Consider the following 15,108-nt stretch of genomic DNA (forward strand, 5'->3'; position numbering starts at 1 on the left):
TATTATTTTATTTTTTTTTTTTTTATTCGATGAAGGTAACATTTACGTATGTAACTACTTTATACTATGTTTGGAATTTCAAAGTAATCAGCATATTATGCACCGAACAACGAAAATCAACAAGTAGCCACTAGATTAAGCGCACTCATGTTTGGCTATGGATTTAGTATACCCCATTTATACTATGTACGCACTATGGTGTAGAATAAAATAAAAATCAATCAACAGTCGGTGAATTGGGAATTGTTAGTACTGCATACGTGGCTTTGCGTATCTAATTATTTAATCATAAACCACACGACCCACGTTAAATGAATGCATTTTGACCTTGTTATTGAGAAAACTTATTGAAAGACAGTACGTACAATGACAATATGATTTATTATACAACCAACGATGAGCATCAAAAACATAAAAGTACCAAGTCGTTTTAGAAAAACCAAAACTCCCTACAAACCTTATTTAAAAAATTCTTGAGACCGATATTATTGCACGAAGAAAAGAATGTGCTCTTCTTTAAGTACTAATATTCTAAAAGATTAAAATACAAACCACAAAAAATTCACCATAACTGGTGTATTCCATTCCTGTATACCTACACGCACCCAGACGCCGGACGGGCTCCAAACGCGAGCTCAAAGAATATTAAATTCCCTCGTCCGTAGCGCCTTGGGCGTTTTGGAACTATCGTACCGTGCCCGTATGTCCATCCCTGGACTCGTATACCTGCACCCCGGGCAGCTCCCGAACCTATTCTCGTTTCACCAGGGCGCGAGCAATAAAATCGTCCCGCTTTGCGCAGCTTTCGATTTTCCCGGCTGTACCTCGCTTTTACTCGTAAACGCGAACGATCGTGCCGGTAGGTTGTACACGTGAAAGTTCAACAGTCGGTTGCAATCCATTATGCTTGCGAGTTCGGTCGATTGCGCGCGACTGTATAGGTACATCAACGAGTGCGTGGACGAGAGAAAATTGGGTCGTGCTGTTGTATTATACGTCGATGATGATGATGATCGAGCGAATTTGCTCTGTCGATTTCTTGTGCTTTTACGCTACATAGACATCACTGCGTTGTTTTTTCGCTATACTGGGTTACAATATATTTACCTTGATGGGTACGTACTCGGATACGCTCTTTTTATTCGTCACGTGATTTATCTTTACCTCGTCAGATGAAGAAATTTTTTATTTTTTTCATATATATGTATATTCACATCAGTAGACATGAAAATAATGTAAGTTTACCACGATTGAACATTACAAGACGTAATAATAATAATTATCTGACAAAAATTGTATGCAAGTTCATATTATACTACGAAGTCTGACAAAGTTATGGTTTGAAAAATAAAATCCATGGCAATGAGGAGGAAAAATCTTTCCCTCCCTCTTTGGCGCAACGAAAGAAAACCCGCGAGCCGCGATCCGTTTGAAAGGACAGTCGATCCTCGTACGTGTCTGCTGCGAATTAAAAAAAAAAAAAAAAAAAAAAAAAAACCCACCAGAGCATGTGATTGTACACACATTATTTTCACTCTCTGGTAACTACATCCCTCCTCTGCTCGTACCACAGCGGCACTACACGCGTGTGGGTCCCTGTCACTCGGGGAGTTTAATAAAAGTCGCGGAGCATTGCTTTTGAGGCGACTCGCGAAGTTTGCCCCTCTTTTTCTCGTACATGTGCTCTACGGATGACATATTATGTACCTTCACGTTGCTACACGCCACTATATGCACACTCGTACACAAGTTGTTGGAGCATTGAAAGTATACGTATATATATATAAATTATACGCACCCACTACCTTATACGTGCGCATGGAAGTTGCAACGGGATGAACCATTGGTATCATCGTTTATCCTCTCCTAGGGACATTGCTTTTTCCTCGCGCTCCGCGGTACTTATTCTCTCGCCTCGAAAGCTCATTTCTTCTCCAACCTACTTCGCGAGCTACTGTGGCTCTCGGTAATTTTTCAGCTACTGCACGTGTGTGGATACGATCTACGCTCCCATATATTTTTTTTTTTTTAACCACTTAGTACGCACATCGTTAAATCCACACCACGTATTTTTTTCTATTGTCATCCTTGGCCTATTCACCCAACTGAGGCATCATCTGGCCTCAAATTGCATACAGTCCTAAGCGTATACATATACGTGAGGGCCATTTACGACAATGTTAACCTTTTCTCACGTTTCTAGGCCTAGCTGTCGGTCTTACTGTATATGATTCACCCATACTTACCAGTAAAGTGCGACCATCTTAACTCAAGGCTCTTGTTTGCCCTTAATTTAGCTCGGGCATCCGTGTCGGCGTTATTTCCTTGCTGGAGCTTCTGAACTCGATGCGCGTCACATCCTTCGACACCGTCTCTATTACTATCTCCTCTTTATCGATGGACATTTGATGCTACCCTAAAAGACTGGAATCTTCTCGCGAGTCACATCGCTCCATTATGATATGCTTATGACGGCCTGTGTCCCCTTCCTATATTCTCGCCTCAATCATTATCCCCTCGATACCATGAAATCGATATCGTGTGGGACGAGCCGCTTCGAGTATACATACTTTAAGAGAATTTTTTTTTTTTTTTTTATTTAATTCCTATTTTGAGACTGAAGACAATAGGTGGATGTGCTATGTCTCAATTTCTTTGGAAAATTGAAGCCAAAAAAAGGACATTTGTTACATTCGTTTCAGTAGTACAATCCGATTTTGGTCAGACGCAGCCCTATTTTTAATGGAATACGGGATCATAGCATGTGGGACAAATACATACTTAAGAGCATTTTTTTAAAATGAGGTTTTTATTCCGAGAATGAAGACAATAGGTGGAAGTACTTTGCGTCAATATTTGGGAAAAATTAAAGCCAAGGAAAGGAAACATTTGCTACACTCGTTTCAGTAGTACACTCCGGGTTTGGTCAGACGCAGCTCTATTCCGGTAAAATATTGAACATTGAACGGTGTATTGTGAATATACACATTAACAGTAGTTCATATAGGTAAGAAAAAGTTATATTTATTGTACTACCAGATAGCACAATGTCAGCAATGATAGTGAGCAGTTTTTCTCTACGGTTAGCATCTCGGGACACATGAGACCACCGCGGATTTAATTAAAAGCGCGCGAGGGTCAATTGGAATGAGGACGGAAATGGCAAACAAAGAAGTTAACGAGACACGAGCATCTCAAAGCGCGGGTGTGCGTAGGAGGTGGGCAAATGAGCCAATATCTCCGGAGCGTCGCGTTTCTCTTTTTCCTCTGATGCTCTTTCGTCTCCTCCTGTATAATTGGCCACCGCCAGTTGGCCCACTTTGAAAGTCCGGCTAAGTATTCGGTTACTGAAAAAAAAAAAAAAAAAAAAAAAAAGAGGAGCTGTCCGTGCAGGTTTGTTTGCGTGGGTGGATGCGTTTGTGTTCGTGTGATTGGCTTGAAGCAAACAGCGCGAGAAATTTGATCGACACTCTCGCGAGCTTTTTCATTGTTCGCTCACAGCCGTCAATATCCTTTTTTTTTTTTTTCAAAGAACTTTTTCTAAATGGAGAATTGGTGTGGATCGTCGATGTTACGTTGTTCCAGTTATGGCTGAATTTTAAGAAAATTTTATTTTCCATCTAGATGAAGCTTTTTAATCTCCAGTAGAATCAGCATTACAAAAAATTATTAAGTTAAATACAATAAATTAAAACCTCATGTGAAAAAATAGTATAAATTTTCTATTCGAAGTATGCACTCAAACCTTTTTTCCAAACTTCAAAAATCAGATGCATTACCACCCTTTTCTCCTAAACGCGATGTCCCGTATTTTGAAGTATATAAAAATTTTAAAAAATGCATACAACACAGTTCCACAATGACTCTAAAGCTGTGCAAAATGAATGTTCTCACCTAAAAAAAGAAAAAAAGGCCTCAAACTTTGATGAAGCACTCGAGCTTGCGCGAACACACTCGCGCGGAATAATCAACTCGAGAACTCCTGATTAACGACACATCCGATCACGAGTGTGAAAGACGGCAGCCCAGCCTCCTTATCTCCCTGTTCCACGATCGGATGCTCACTCTCCACTCCCCACCCAAAGTTTGCCCCCCCCCCAGCCCTCCATCATTTTGCGTTCTTAGCAAAACTGACATATTAGTGCGGAACTGCGAGTCCCGATAATCGGATTGCCCATGCAGACGTTCTGATCTAGCTTCCGCTGGCATCGAGTGTGCGTAACGCGTCCGAGAAGCGAAAGCTTAGAAATGAAACGAGATTCCACGTCCGCAGTGCAAATTCAAACGGATGGTGTTTGTAGTTGACTGTGGCGCGTGTGTCATCGCTTTCCGTCACGTGTATGTATACCTACCTTATGTACTGCATCACCGAACAGCTTTGAAACTACGTAGCATACGGAAAATGAATGGCTTCCGACTCTGTTGGTTTTTGAGGAAAGTATATACGTACATGTACGCTTAGAGGAGGATGGAACGAGCGCCCCACTACGAGGTCGTTCAAACACGCGCGTCGCGTGTACAAGCGTATTTGATTTTGTTTTCGAAATTTAATAAACGCGCGCTCTCATGTATTTCAATCAGCCGGAAATCAAGTTATATACCATCACCGAAGGGCGTGTTTTTTCTCTTTTGCGAATAATATATCGACCCCGTGTAGCTATATACACCGTACAAAGTTACGCATTTTGGGGGTTTTCTCTGTTTGCGGGGAATGCAAATAAAATGCTTCACGAACGATACATACCTTATTTGTGAATTTTTCTACTTTAAAAGTTTAATTGTCGCGTCATTGGAGCCTTTTTTTCGGGGGGTTTTTTTTACAAAAATCGATTGCGTTGAATTGTATCTACTTTTCGAAATTAAATGAGTTTTTAATGATAATCCAGAGCGATACTTTCATTGATTCGTTTGAATCAACAACAAATATATCTTTATCACCGATAACAAATGCAGTGTTTCAATAATAATTGCATCGCGTGACTCCTGTTCGTATATTCGATAATTCCAATGGCACGTCTACTTTTCTACTTATACCCGTTTGACGGTGACCTACCTTCCCAAGATTCGGAAAATATTTCCAAATCGAGTGACAACATTAAAAAAAAAAAAGGAAAAAAAGCTTTTGTAAGCTCATGGAACAACTAATACATGTATTTTTTTATTTCATTCATTCTTCGTACATAAAACTACGTCAACGGTATGAAAAAGCTTTTTCTCTGACAGGGTGTACCCATAAGGGACACATTAATTTTTTGGCCCTCGAAAACTAATTAAGCTCCCGAGCTCGTACGCACTCTGTAATGTTCTTTCTCTCTTTTTGATTTCCTGTGTATGCTCCGCATTACAAACGCACAAAAAGTTAAACCGAGTAGCAAACGTCAACTGCAGGTCTCTTTGTGCGCGTGCAAAAAAAAAAAAAACAAACAAAGCAGTCGTGTACTGTATGAAAATTAAATCCCGATGCATATGGATGCACCAGACCAGTATAAAAACTATTTGTGCACGTGAACAACAACAGTGATAGTATAGCGTAGATTCACCGCGGACTACAAAATACGTCGTGGCTCGGGCGTATACATAAATATGCGAGGGCACGTATTTTGCAAAATGCATCTGGACAGTGAGGATTATTGTTCGGCGTAGAATAAAAAATGCTGTACCGCACCAATGGATATACATACATAGAATTAATAAAACGTGACGTGCATGGTAATTCTCGTAACGATTTATTGTAGCACACCATCTTTTGGAATTTTTATTCATGCACAACTACGTAATCTTCCTATGATACAGTAATACATTCATCAAGCACATTGTACGGCAACAAAGCCGCATACGGTCCCACACTTCCTGGACGTATTGAGAAGTTCATTGCACAAGTAACTATGGGGTGATGGTGTGCACATACCCATCGACCAATACCAATTTGGCGGGCGAGTTGCATCGGAGACGACACAGTGCTTACGTAAAATTTTACTTTATCCCCTACTTTAAGAAAATTTAACTACACAGTCTCCACCCGCATACTTACGTAAAATCAGTAATATGCACTTTGCGCGTGTCAATATTGATGCCGAGGAAGATTTTCTTGGCCACTTTTTTTCGCGCTTAACATGACAAGAAAATCCAAATGTAAGGTGTTTGATGGCAACGTTCGGTTTTTTTTGTCAAAAGGTAAAAAAAAAAAAAGTTTTTTTTTTCTCATTCTATTTAGTGGGTAACTGGAGAAAATAATCAAAAATACTTAATTATGTTTTTTTTTTTTTTTACTATGTTGATGCTCCTAGTAATATGCCAAATCTATACAACCTTTACAACTAATGTACTGCCGATACCTTGTCGTTTTCTTTGATTAAAGTTAATTAAAGTATAAATGCACATTGTAGCGATAAACTGAATATTACTTCAAACTTGCAATAAATAATTTACAGTTTTATTCAATCACTACCCAACTGGCATTACTTTTATATTCGGTATTACGAATTTTGTAGTTTCAAGCCATCCATGAAATAATACATAAGTAATTTGATTTTATGAACATTCAACGTACCTCGTAAGATAAAAATTGTGTTCTGAAGTATAAATGGAAGAATATTTAAATTTAAAATTTAAGAGAAATACTAGAATCTCTTATTATCTAGGCAATGGCGACATGTCTCCGTGCGTTATTTCGCTGAAAAATGTAAAAAAAAAGAAAAAAAACAAGCAACTTTTTTGCGTAAACTTATTTTTGTTCATGAAAGTAAATGTACGCACGTTGGAAGTTAGGAGTGCATCGGAATATAGAATTCCACGATATCGGCGTGCTCTTTTCTTGCTATCACGAGTATCTTACCTCGTTACTTTTTATAGCCGACGATCCTTATAGTGCTGCTTTTTTCCTATCGAAGGTACACCAACGTGAGTTTTGAGTGTGTACAGTTTGAAAAATATCAGCAAGACAGAATTCCTTGGATAAAACAATACGTCGACAACGTGCAGGTAAGTAAATTCTTTGAAAATAAAATTAATTCCTCTACTTGTACGTTATACAGAAAGATGAGAAAAATAGTCATATTTCCTATACCACTTGCATCAAAGTGGTGCCCACACAAGCCCCGAGACATCTCGAGAATATGACGGACAATCATAAGCCACTGTACATACATTTACCTAGTTGTATTCATTGGAAAAATTATTAATATGTCAGCGAAAAGTTGTGATGCGCAAAGTCTCTATTTTACGGATCGTTAAAATTTATCCTTCGAAAAAAGTTACAAACTTTCCTACGTTCTACTGCTGGGCTGTTGTTGTTAAAAAAAAGACGTTCAAAAGTTACCGGTTGTAAAATTAAATAATCTATAAACTAAAACAGCATCTGTTTGATATTTTAACTTGTGATGGAAATTTGATGGTTTTTGTATTCATACGAAAAATAGAAGGTGGGTTCAATGAACCTTCGCTCGCAGCAAAATCCATCGGAACGATGTGGATGGAAGCAACGCATAAATTTGAGTCCAGAAAATTAAATCGCCTGCGTGAAAAAATTAATGGGTTCGAATCTCGGATATTTTCCAGCTAATGAACCTCCCTCGGATTGATTTTCCTTTCTCTCTTAGGCCAATTCGTGCAGGCGTCCCTCGGCAATCGAACGGAATATTCCATAAATTCGATTAACGTTTACTTTACCTGCTTGTACTTATATTTATAGACATCTACATACTTACGGTTTACTCAAAAGAAAATGTATTTTCTACTTTTTAGTTCAATACAATTAAAAGGTTGGTTATAACAGTAGATTTTCGTCACTGGTAAGCAAAGTATACATACAAGCTTGTGTTGATACTCTAGAGTTGTAATGACATTTTCAAGGTCGTCAACACATTGTTGTTTTATTAGTTTACCGACATTATCTACTTGTTACACGCTTGTTTATTAAATGCTCATTTAAAGTTGAACTGAATCCGATGAATAGATACTATCCATAGTATGTGACATCTAAAACTCGAACACATGTGCCCGTGAGGTTCCTCCAACAAAAAGTTGTTTTCTGTTGAAATGTCATTTTCTACCCATTAGACACTGGCAGGTGGTGTCATTGTGTTCATATTATACATCAATTAGTGATTGGAAAGTTACACAACCGCAATTAGACGGTAATTGAAGAAATACCCAGAAGAAATTTGTCACTAAATAAAAAACAATGCTCGTCGCTTAGCCGCAATTACTCAACAAACTTTCCGTTTTAAGCCGAAATTTTAAATTGTCTGTCATTGGCATCTGGTTTTACATGTGTAACCCGTGTATGCTGTACGCGTGAATGCCACAAACAATGAAACATCAAAACCTTTGATAGCTGAACATAACTTGTCTGCTGTAAATCTATCCAGTGATTAATTTGCATTTTTCAGACATTGAATAATTTTACCACAGCAATTTGCATGATAATTTTCTCGTTAGAATTTGGACATGATTGTTTGAAAGTCGTTGAAACGGTATTTTTTGAGCAACGACTTTTCAGTGCGAGTAAGTCTTATAGGATATGAGTATACATGTACTGTCTCAAGAGCATGTACTTTATTGCATAGAAAATTTATATTCAATTTGAGCAATTACTTTTCGTCTGATAATCATCAATAATTAAAAAAAAAAAAAAAATTTAATGAACCATTTTTAGCACAAAGCTATTATTTGCCATATCCCATCTGTAATATTGTGATCTAACTGTACTTACATACGTCGTAAAATTGTGTATTCAAAGTGAATACAAGTAAGAAATACACAACGTACAATGTGGTTGGTAAGGTAGGAAAGTTTTTAAATACAAGTAAAAATACATAGTTACTAAACAAAGGTTTGCATGGAAGCTTGCACGGATTATATGCACGGCAGCAGGTAAAGGACCATGCAGGGGGCGAAGCCCTCCTTGGGTGTCCAGGGGGCAGAGCCCCCAATGGTGGGTAGGGGGAAAAACTCAATCTCTACTTTTTGCTCTAGGGCAGGAATTTACTTTTCACCCTAGGCCGGCAATGTTCTACTTTCCGCTCTTAAAAAAGGCACTGAAAGTACTTCCAGTCCTCACTTTATGTCTGAAAGGAAGAAATGGTAGTTTTCGAACCTGGTGGCGCATGTCACCAGGACAATCAACAGGCCCAAGGTATCTACGAAGCTGGGCCCAAGGGACTCCTTGTGCTTATCCTGGTTAGATGCGCACCAGGTGCGAACCCTATTTTTTCTACTGAGGGCGCACTAGACGTCCAAATATTTGGAAAAAATGCCTAAAGTAGAAAAAATCATTTATGTGCCTCGAACTTACTGAGTACGTTAAGTTAAATGTTACTGCGATATTATCTGGAATTTGCACTGACTAACGCAGAGGATGATTGTATTACGATGAAACTATAAGTTAAAAGTCATCTTTTGATAAGAAACAGAAAATTAAATTTTAATTATTGTGACCTGTATCTTTGTTGTTCCATAGGCTAATTGTATCACAAGTATGTGATATAAATGATTCATTCTTTCCAAAGTACTTATCTGGCATAGACAAAAAATTACATTACGTTTTACAAATGACTCATCAGTGCCCATTAAACATCAATTTCTTATTACTGTTTATCAAAGATTTCAAACAACTTACTTCAATGACTAACAATGTATTAACTTTCCAAAATTTGCAAGTTAATTATTGGTTTTCGAATGAGCATATATTCTCCAAGTTGGCCACTGAAATTCATTTCCACTCGAGTTTTGCTTGAGACAACAGCTTCAAAATAAGCGCGTCTTTTGCAAAGATGTCCAGCAGTGTGAGGGAAGGTAGAGCATCGGACGAATGCCGGAATGAGCATCATATTCATCGTACCGTGGATTCATCTCAAACGGAAGCAGTAAGTTTTACTAAAGCAACAAAATGTCCAACTCAATAAATGGCAAACGTATCCTACTTATTTCCTATAGTAGTAACTGTTGTATTATTTACTAAAATACGTGTGGATGTTACAGGTATGTGCAGCAAACGAGCCAAACCGGAGCAACGACGTGTGTAACTTTTGTTTCGAAGATATACCGGCACGGCCGGAACAGTGGGGTTACGGCATACTGAGCAACTGCAACCACAAATTTTGCTGGGGTTGCTTGGAAAAGCAGAGCAAGTCGTCGGCAGTATTGGAGTGTCCGGTTTGCCGGACAACCTCGTGGTTTTTAGCTCGTAATACCACATGGGTTGACTGGAGAAGTGGTAAGGAGGATTGTGCGTGGATTCCCTTTGGACAATCGGAACCACTGCTAGATGTTCCCTTCGCTCTTCGTATGATGTTTCCTCCCAACTCGGGAAATAGTCGTGATTCAGTTGTCGAAGATAAGCCGATCGAGTCGATTTCTTTGCTTCGAGGAAACCATGTGGATCAACGGAGGTAATCTCTACGTCTATCATTTGTTGGTTTTTTTGTTTTGTTTTGTTTTTTTCAACCAAATATATATATATATATATTTTTTTTTTGTTGCATTTTTCTTTCCCTTGCAGATTCATAGATTGCCGCTTCCATCGATTTGGCATGGGGCATTGTCTGAATGGATCTGATTGTTATCATCGTCACCGGACGCTTCATGAGAGATCACGTAAAGTTAATGTTCGGCTTAACAAGGAATTCATCTTCAGGCACAAATTATGTGCTTTTTGTGAAGCTAAGTATTCACCCGAAGTATGTCCTATGAGTCTACAAACATTCATATGGAGACACTACGTTTGTACCTCTCGTGGTTTTTTGTAACGAATTTTACTGTGTAGTAGTGATGCGGGTCAAGAAAATTTTAATACCATTGTAAACACTTGATTTTTCTATGTCAATGTGAATCTAATGCAGATAAATAATTCTAGCGATATATTTTATTAAAAGATATTAGACAACAAAACTGTATCGATGATATTCTTGGCGGACAAAATGTATCTTTCAACGCAACATTCCAGTTAATTGTTGTTGCATACTATAGGGAAATATAATATGGTGAAAATTTAGAGCGGCGTTGGCTCAGTGGTAAGCGTGCTTGTAACTGATACAACGCCTAGGGGTCGTGGGTTCGATTCCCGGTGAATTCAGATTTTTTTCAAAAACCTTTTTTCATCGGGAAAAGTTCCTATGTAACCCCGGCTGTTTCGGGGCGGGTTTTTCCGTGGAATTATCCCTCAGAGAAATTCCAGGGTTTTTTCCTTGCCCCACAGGTTTTCGGGCCTGGGTGAATGCGAAACAGTGTTAGGGCTTATACGTAGGGATTAGTAGACCCCGATGCCAGGCGTCGGGCAGGGATCGCTGCCGGCCTTACCGGCGAGGAGTGGTCCCTGAAACCCGGGGCTTCTCCGGGGATGCTAATTGGCCTGGATCCCCGATACTTCGGTAGAGAGCGCCGACTTTAACTGGCGAGGAGTGGACGTCCTGTAATAATGGAGTTCTTCTCCGGGGATAAGGTTTACAAAAATGGGTGAGGCAATACACCCCCACACATAGGTTAAAAAAAAAAAAAAAAAAATATGGTGAAAATATTATTCTTTTATGATGTAACTAAAGCAGCTTTGTAGTTAATGAATTCAATAAAACATATTACTGAAGATACATATATGTTCCATAATATATTTTAACCATAAATGATCATATTATTATACCATCATCATCATCAGACTTTTTTACTAATAATTTCATTAGAATTTTTTTGCGAAAGTGAGTACAAAGTTTTGACGGTTTCTTGGCTGATAAAAATATTACGATCATTAATCATTTATTTATAACTATAAATTTTTGACTAACAGTAAATTTATTCCAATTTATTTGGTTTGACACTAATAATAACTAAAAATTGGTCGTTATTTTATTTTATTTCGTGAATACCGTTGTAAATTAAACAATATGTCTTGGTAATGCGTTACAAATAATGTTATCAAGTCAAAAATAAAGAAAACTTATTACGTGAGCAAATAATCGTGGATCGTAAATGGCAAGCAAGTCATTTTAGCGACATAAAAGTAAGTATATGGTGATTAAACGAGATCTGAAAGGTATATATCGACGGTTGGGTAAAAGACAGAGCCAACTCAGATACTTGGTGAAAAAGGAGCCAACTCGAAATTTGGGTTGAAAAAGGAGCCAACTCAGGTTCGGGTTGAAGAAGCAGCCAACTCGGGAGTAATTTTTTTTCATCAAGTTTTGTCGTGGTAGCACTGAAATTCACAATAGGTATACCTATATAAATGAACAAAGATTTTCCATTAATCCAATGGTTCAGAAAAATAATTTATGTTATTGTAATAGAGTGTACTATACTTATTAAAATATATGCTTTTTATACGTTATTTTTTTTATCTGTTCTTATGTTTGCCTCTCAAATCTGATTTAATAATACCGTGGTCATCCTTTATTTTATTTTCAAAATTGTTCAAATCATATCGTGCTAAACATCTAAAACAAACAAAAAAAATGTATAAGCAAAAGTATTGCAAGTAAGAGAAATTAAAATTACTCCAGATTCTACAATTTACTTTACATACGATTTTGATGAACGATTCCAAACTACGTCTTTGAATTCACACACACTTGTAAATCATGCACTAAACAAAGCATACAATACAAAAATTCAATTAAATAATGAAAAAAAAAAGATCTTAAAGATATGTGCCAGAGTGGTGTCATCCCACAAGAATATCACAGTTTTTCAGTTTTTATGAAAATATTATGAAGTAGCGCACCGCATTGACATACATTTAGTGTATTAATAGTAGAGAAAAATTAAAGATTACAATAACTGTTCATGCTACAGTTCACAAAAAAAAAACATTTGTATAGTTAACACAAGTTTTTTTTATTTAACACGACGTTTAAAAATAAAAAAGTATTTAAAAATTTTTTGAAGAACATTTAAAATGATTTACGTCCATAGTCTGATCATAGAATTACGTCTAATCGCAGCAGACTTGTAAAGTACATAATTTAATAAGTGTAGTACACTCTATTGCAATAACATAAATTATTTTTCTGAACCATTGGATTAATGGAAAATCTTTGTTCGCTTATATAGGTATACCTATATTGTGAATTTCAGTGCTACCACGACAAAACTTGATGAAAAAAAATTACTCCCGAGTTGGCTGCTTCTTCAACCCGAACCTGAGTTGGCTCCTTTTTCAACCCAAATTTCGAGTTGGCTCTGTCTTTTACCCAACCGTCGATATATCTTCAACACAGTGATTTACTCTGTTGGTAAACTATGTTTATTTTATTTTTCATTCAAATACGTATTAAAAATCAGCGAAATCCAAGATCTCATGCACTTCATTAGTCAGAACGATGTGGATAAAAACTTTTGAATTTTATAAAAACTTTATTACTTCAGTCATTTAGTTATATTTTTTTAATTGAAATATTAATTTATATGTTTGATAACTTGTGCCCTGTAATTCAGTATTAGTAAATACGTACAGTGACTCTTTTCCTAAACGAATTCATAGAAAAGAATTGAGATATTTGCAATATTCTACTGCTGGGCATTTGTGGTTTAAAAAAAGATGTTCAAAATTTACAGATTGTAAAATTTTGTAATTTGAAAATCAAACGAGCATCTGTTTGATATTTTAACTTGTGATGAAAATTTAATGGTTTTTGTATTCATACAAAAAATAAAAGGTGGGTTCAATGAACCTTCGCTAGCAGCAAAATCCATCGGAACGATGTGGATGGAAGCGACGCATAAATTTGAGCCCAGAAAATTAAATCGCGTGGAGAAGTGGAAAAGTAATGGGTTCGAATCTCGGATATTTTCCAGCTAATGAACCTCCCTCGGATTGATTTTCCTTCCTCTCTTGGGCCAATTCGTGCAGGCGTCCCTCTGCAATCGAACGGAATATTCCATAAATTCGATTAACGTTAACTTTACCTGCTACGTGTGCGTGTGCGAGAAAATTAAAATTTACGCCAACTTTTAACGTCGGACAAACGATTGTTTCTGTCGTTTAGTATTCGATCGATATTTTTTTAGAGAAAATACAAGAGAACGTGGGCTGTCCGTCACTGAATAAATTTTGAAAAACTCGAAAAAAACAGCTATTGAAGCAAGTATTTGATGGAAAAATGCATTACATTTGATCAGATCACTTTGAAATTTCTTATCTAGAATTAAACGAAAGCGTACATGTATACACATTAATTATTTCTCATTTTTTCTAGTGGTTCGATACACTCAAGGAGTGAACTAAAATCTAAAGAACAACGAGATATTAAATAAAGTAAAAAAAAAATTATTTAATTGTTGTAGAATCTTATGAATCTTTGCTATACAAATATAATAAAGATAGAAAATACTTTATGGGCTGAAGTCGAGGTGCAATGTTACTTAATTATGTCGAATTACCCAAAGTTATAGGTAATTACAATTTTAACACTCCCTTGATTTTTTAGACGAGCTCCGCTTTTCCACGCTTGATTCCAGCAGAAAATATTTATTTTTCGCTCCCAGCAGTGGGAGTCTATTGTTCTCGTTAGTTTATTTGCGAATGCCTGCACGTATACTATATGCGGACACGCAGGGTATTATAAGTGAACAAACGAAGCTTTTTTTTCCATTTTGTTGGTAAACTCATTTTTTATACACGTACAGGTATAATATGAAAGAAAACAAAGCATCGTTTTAATGCAGTGGTATGGTGCTCGGAGATGAAGAAGACCTCAAAGTTAAAATGAAAAGCCCCCGAGAGAACAATTACGCTCTCGGGAATAGGGGGAGGAAATGTTTCAAAAGCCACGAAAATATACATGTATACCGTGTTAATGCTTCAGTTTTTTTTTTTCTTCCCCTTTACTATTTCTCTTCTTTACTCATTTTTGCCTGCTCAGAAAGAGTTATATGACCAAGGTTGAACCATCATAAACAGCAGCAGCTTAAGAAATTTTCATTAATTTTTTCTCTTCTTATTTGTCCTAATAAACTAGTTTACTTTCTTGACACGATAATTAGAAAAATAATCGTAGAAATTGAATGTGAATAAACATACCATCATTCAGATTCTTGAATAAATGAATGGTTTATAAAAGTAACGAAATCATTTTTTTTTTCTAAATTAAAGTGCGGAAACAACAATACTGATGAAAA

General features: G+C 36.9%; 1 protein-coding gene across 1 annotated transcript; it reads left to right on the plus strand.

The window, feature by feature from the left end:
• The first annotated feature begins 9,743 nt into the window (after positions 1-9,743).
• Positions 9,744-10,220, plus strand: LOC149374556 (putative E3 ubiquitin-protein ligase makorin-1). The gene is made up of 3 exons (XM_089592641.1): positions 9,744-9,866; positions 9,982-10,155; positions 10,215-10,220. Exons 1-3 carry the CDS (start codon positions 9,774-9,776, stop codon positions 10,218-10,220), a joined length of 273 nt encoding a protein of 90 aa, XP_089448767.1. The 5' UTR covers positions 9,744-9,773.
• Positions 10,221-15,108: the final 4,888 nt, after the last annotated feature.

This window comes from Copidosoma floridanum, unplaced genomic scaffold (assembly GCF_036245765.1).
Source record: "Copidosoma floridanum isolate Cflo_tuat_1 unplaced genomic scaffold, Cflo_Japanese_pri ptg000019l, whole genome shotgun sequence".
NCBI classification, from domain to species: domain Eukaryota; kingdom Metazoa; phylum Arthropoda; class Insecta; order Hymenoptera; family Encyrtidae; genus Copidosoma; species Copidosoma floridanum.

What these genes read in the sequence shown, in the direction of transcription:
- LOC149374556 (XM_089592641.1), top strand. Translation starts at nt 9,774, where the DNA reads ATGTCCAGCAGTGTGAGGGAAGGTAGAGCATCGGACGAATGCCGGAAT. An exon ending in ATTCATCTCAAACGGAAGCA is followed by an intron (nt 9,867 to 9,981) that starts GTAAGTTTTACT and finishes TGGATGTTACAG; the next exon opens with GTATGTGCAGCAAACGAGCC.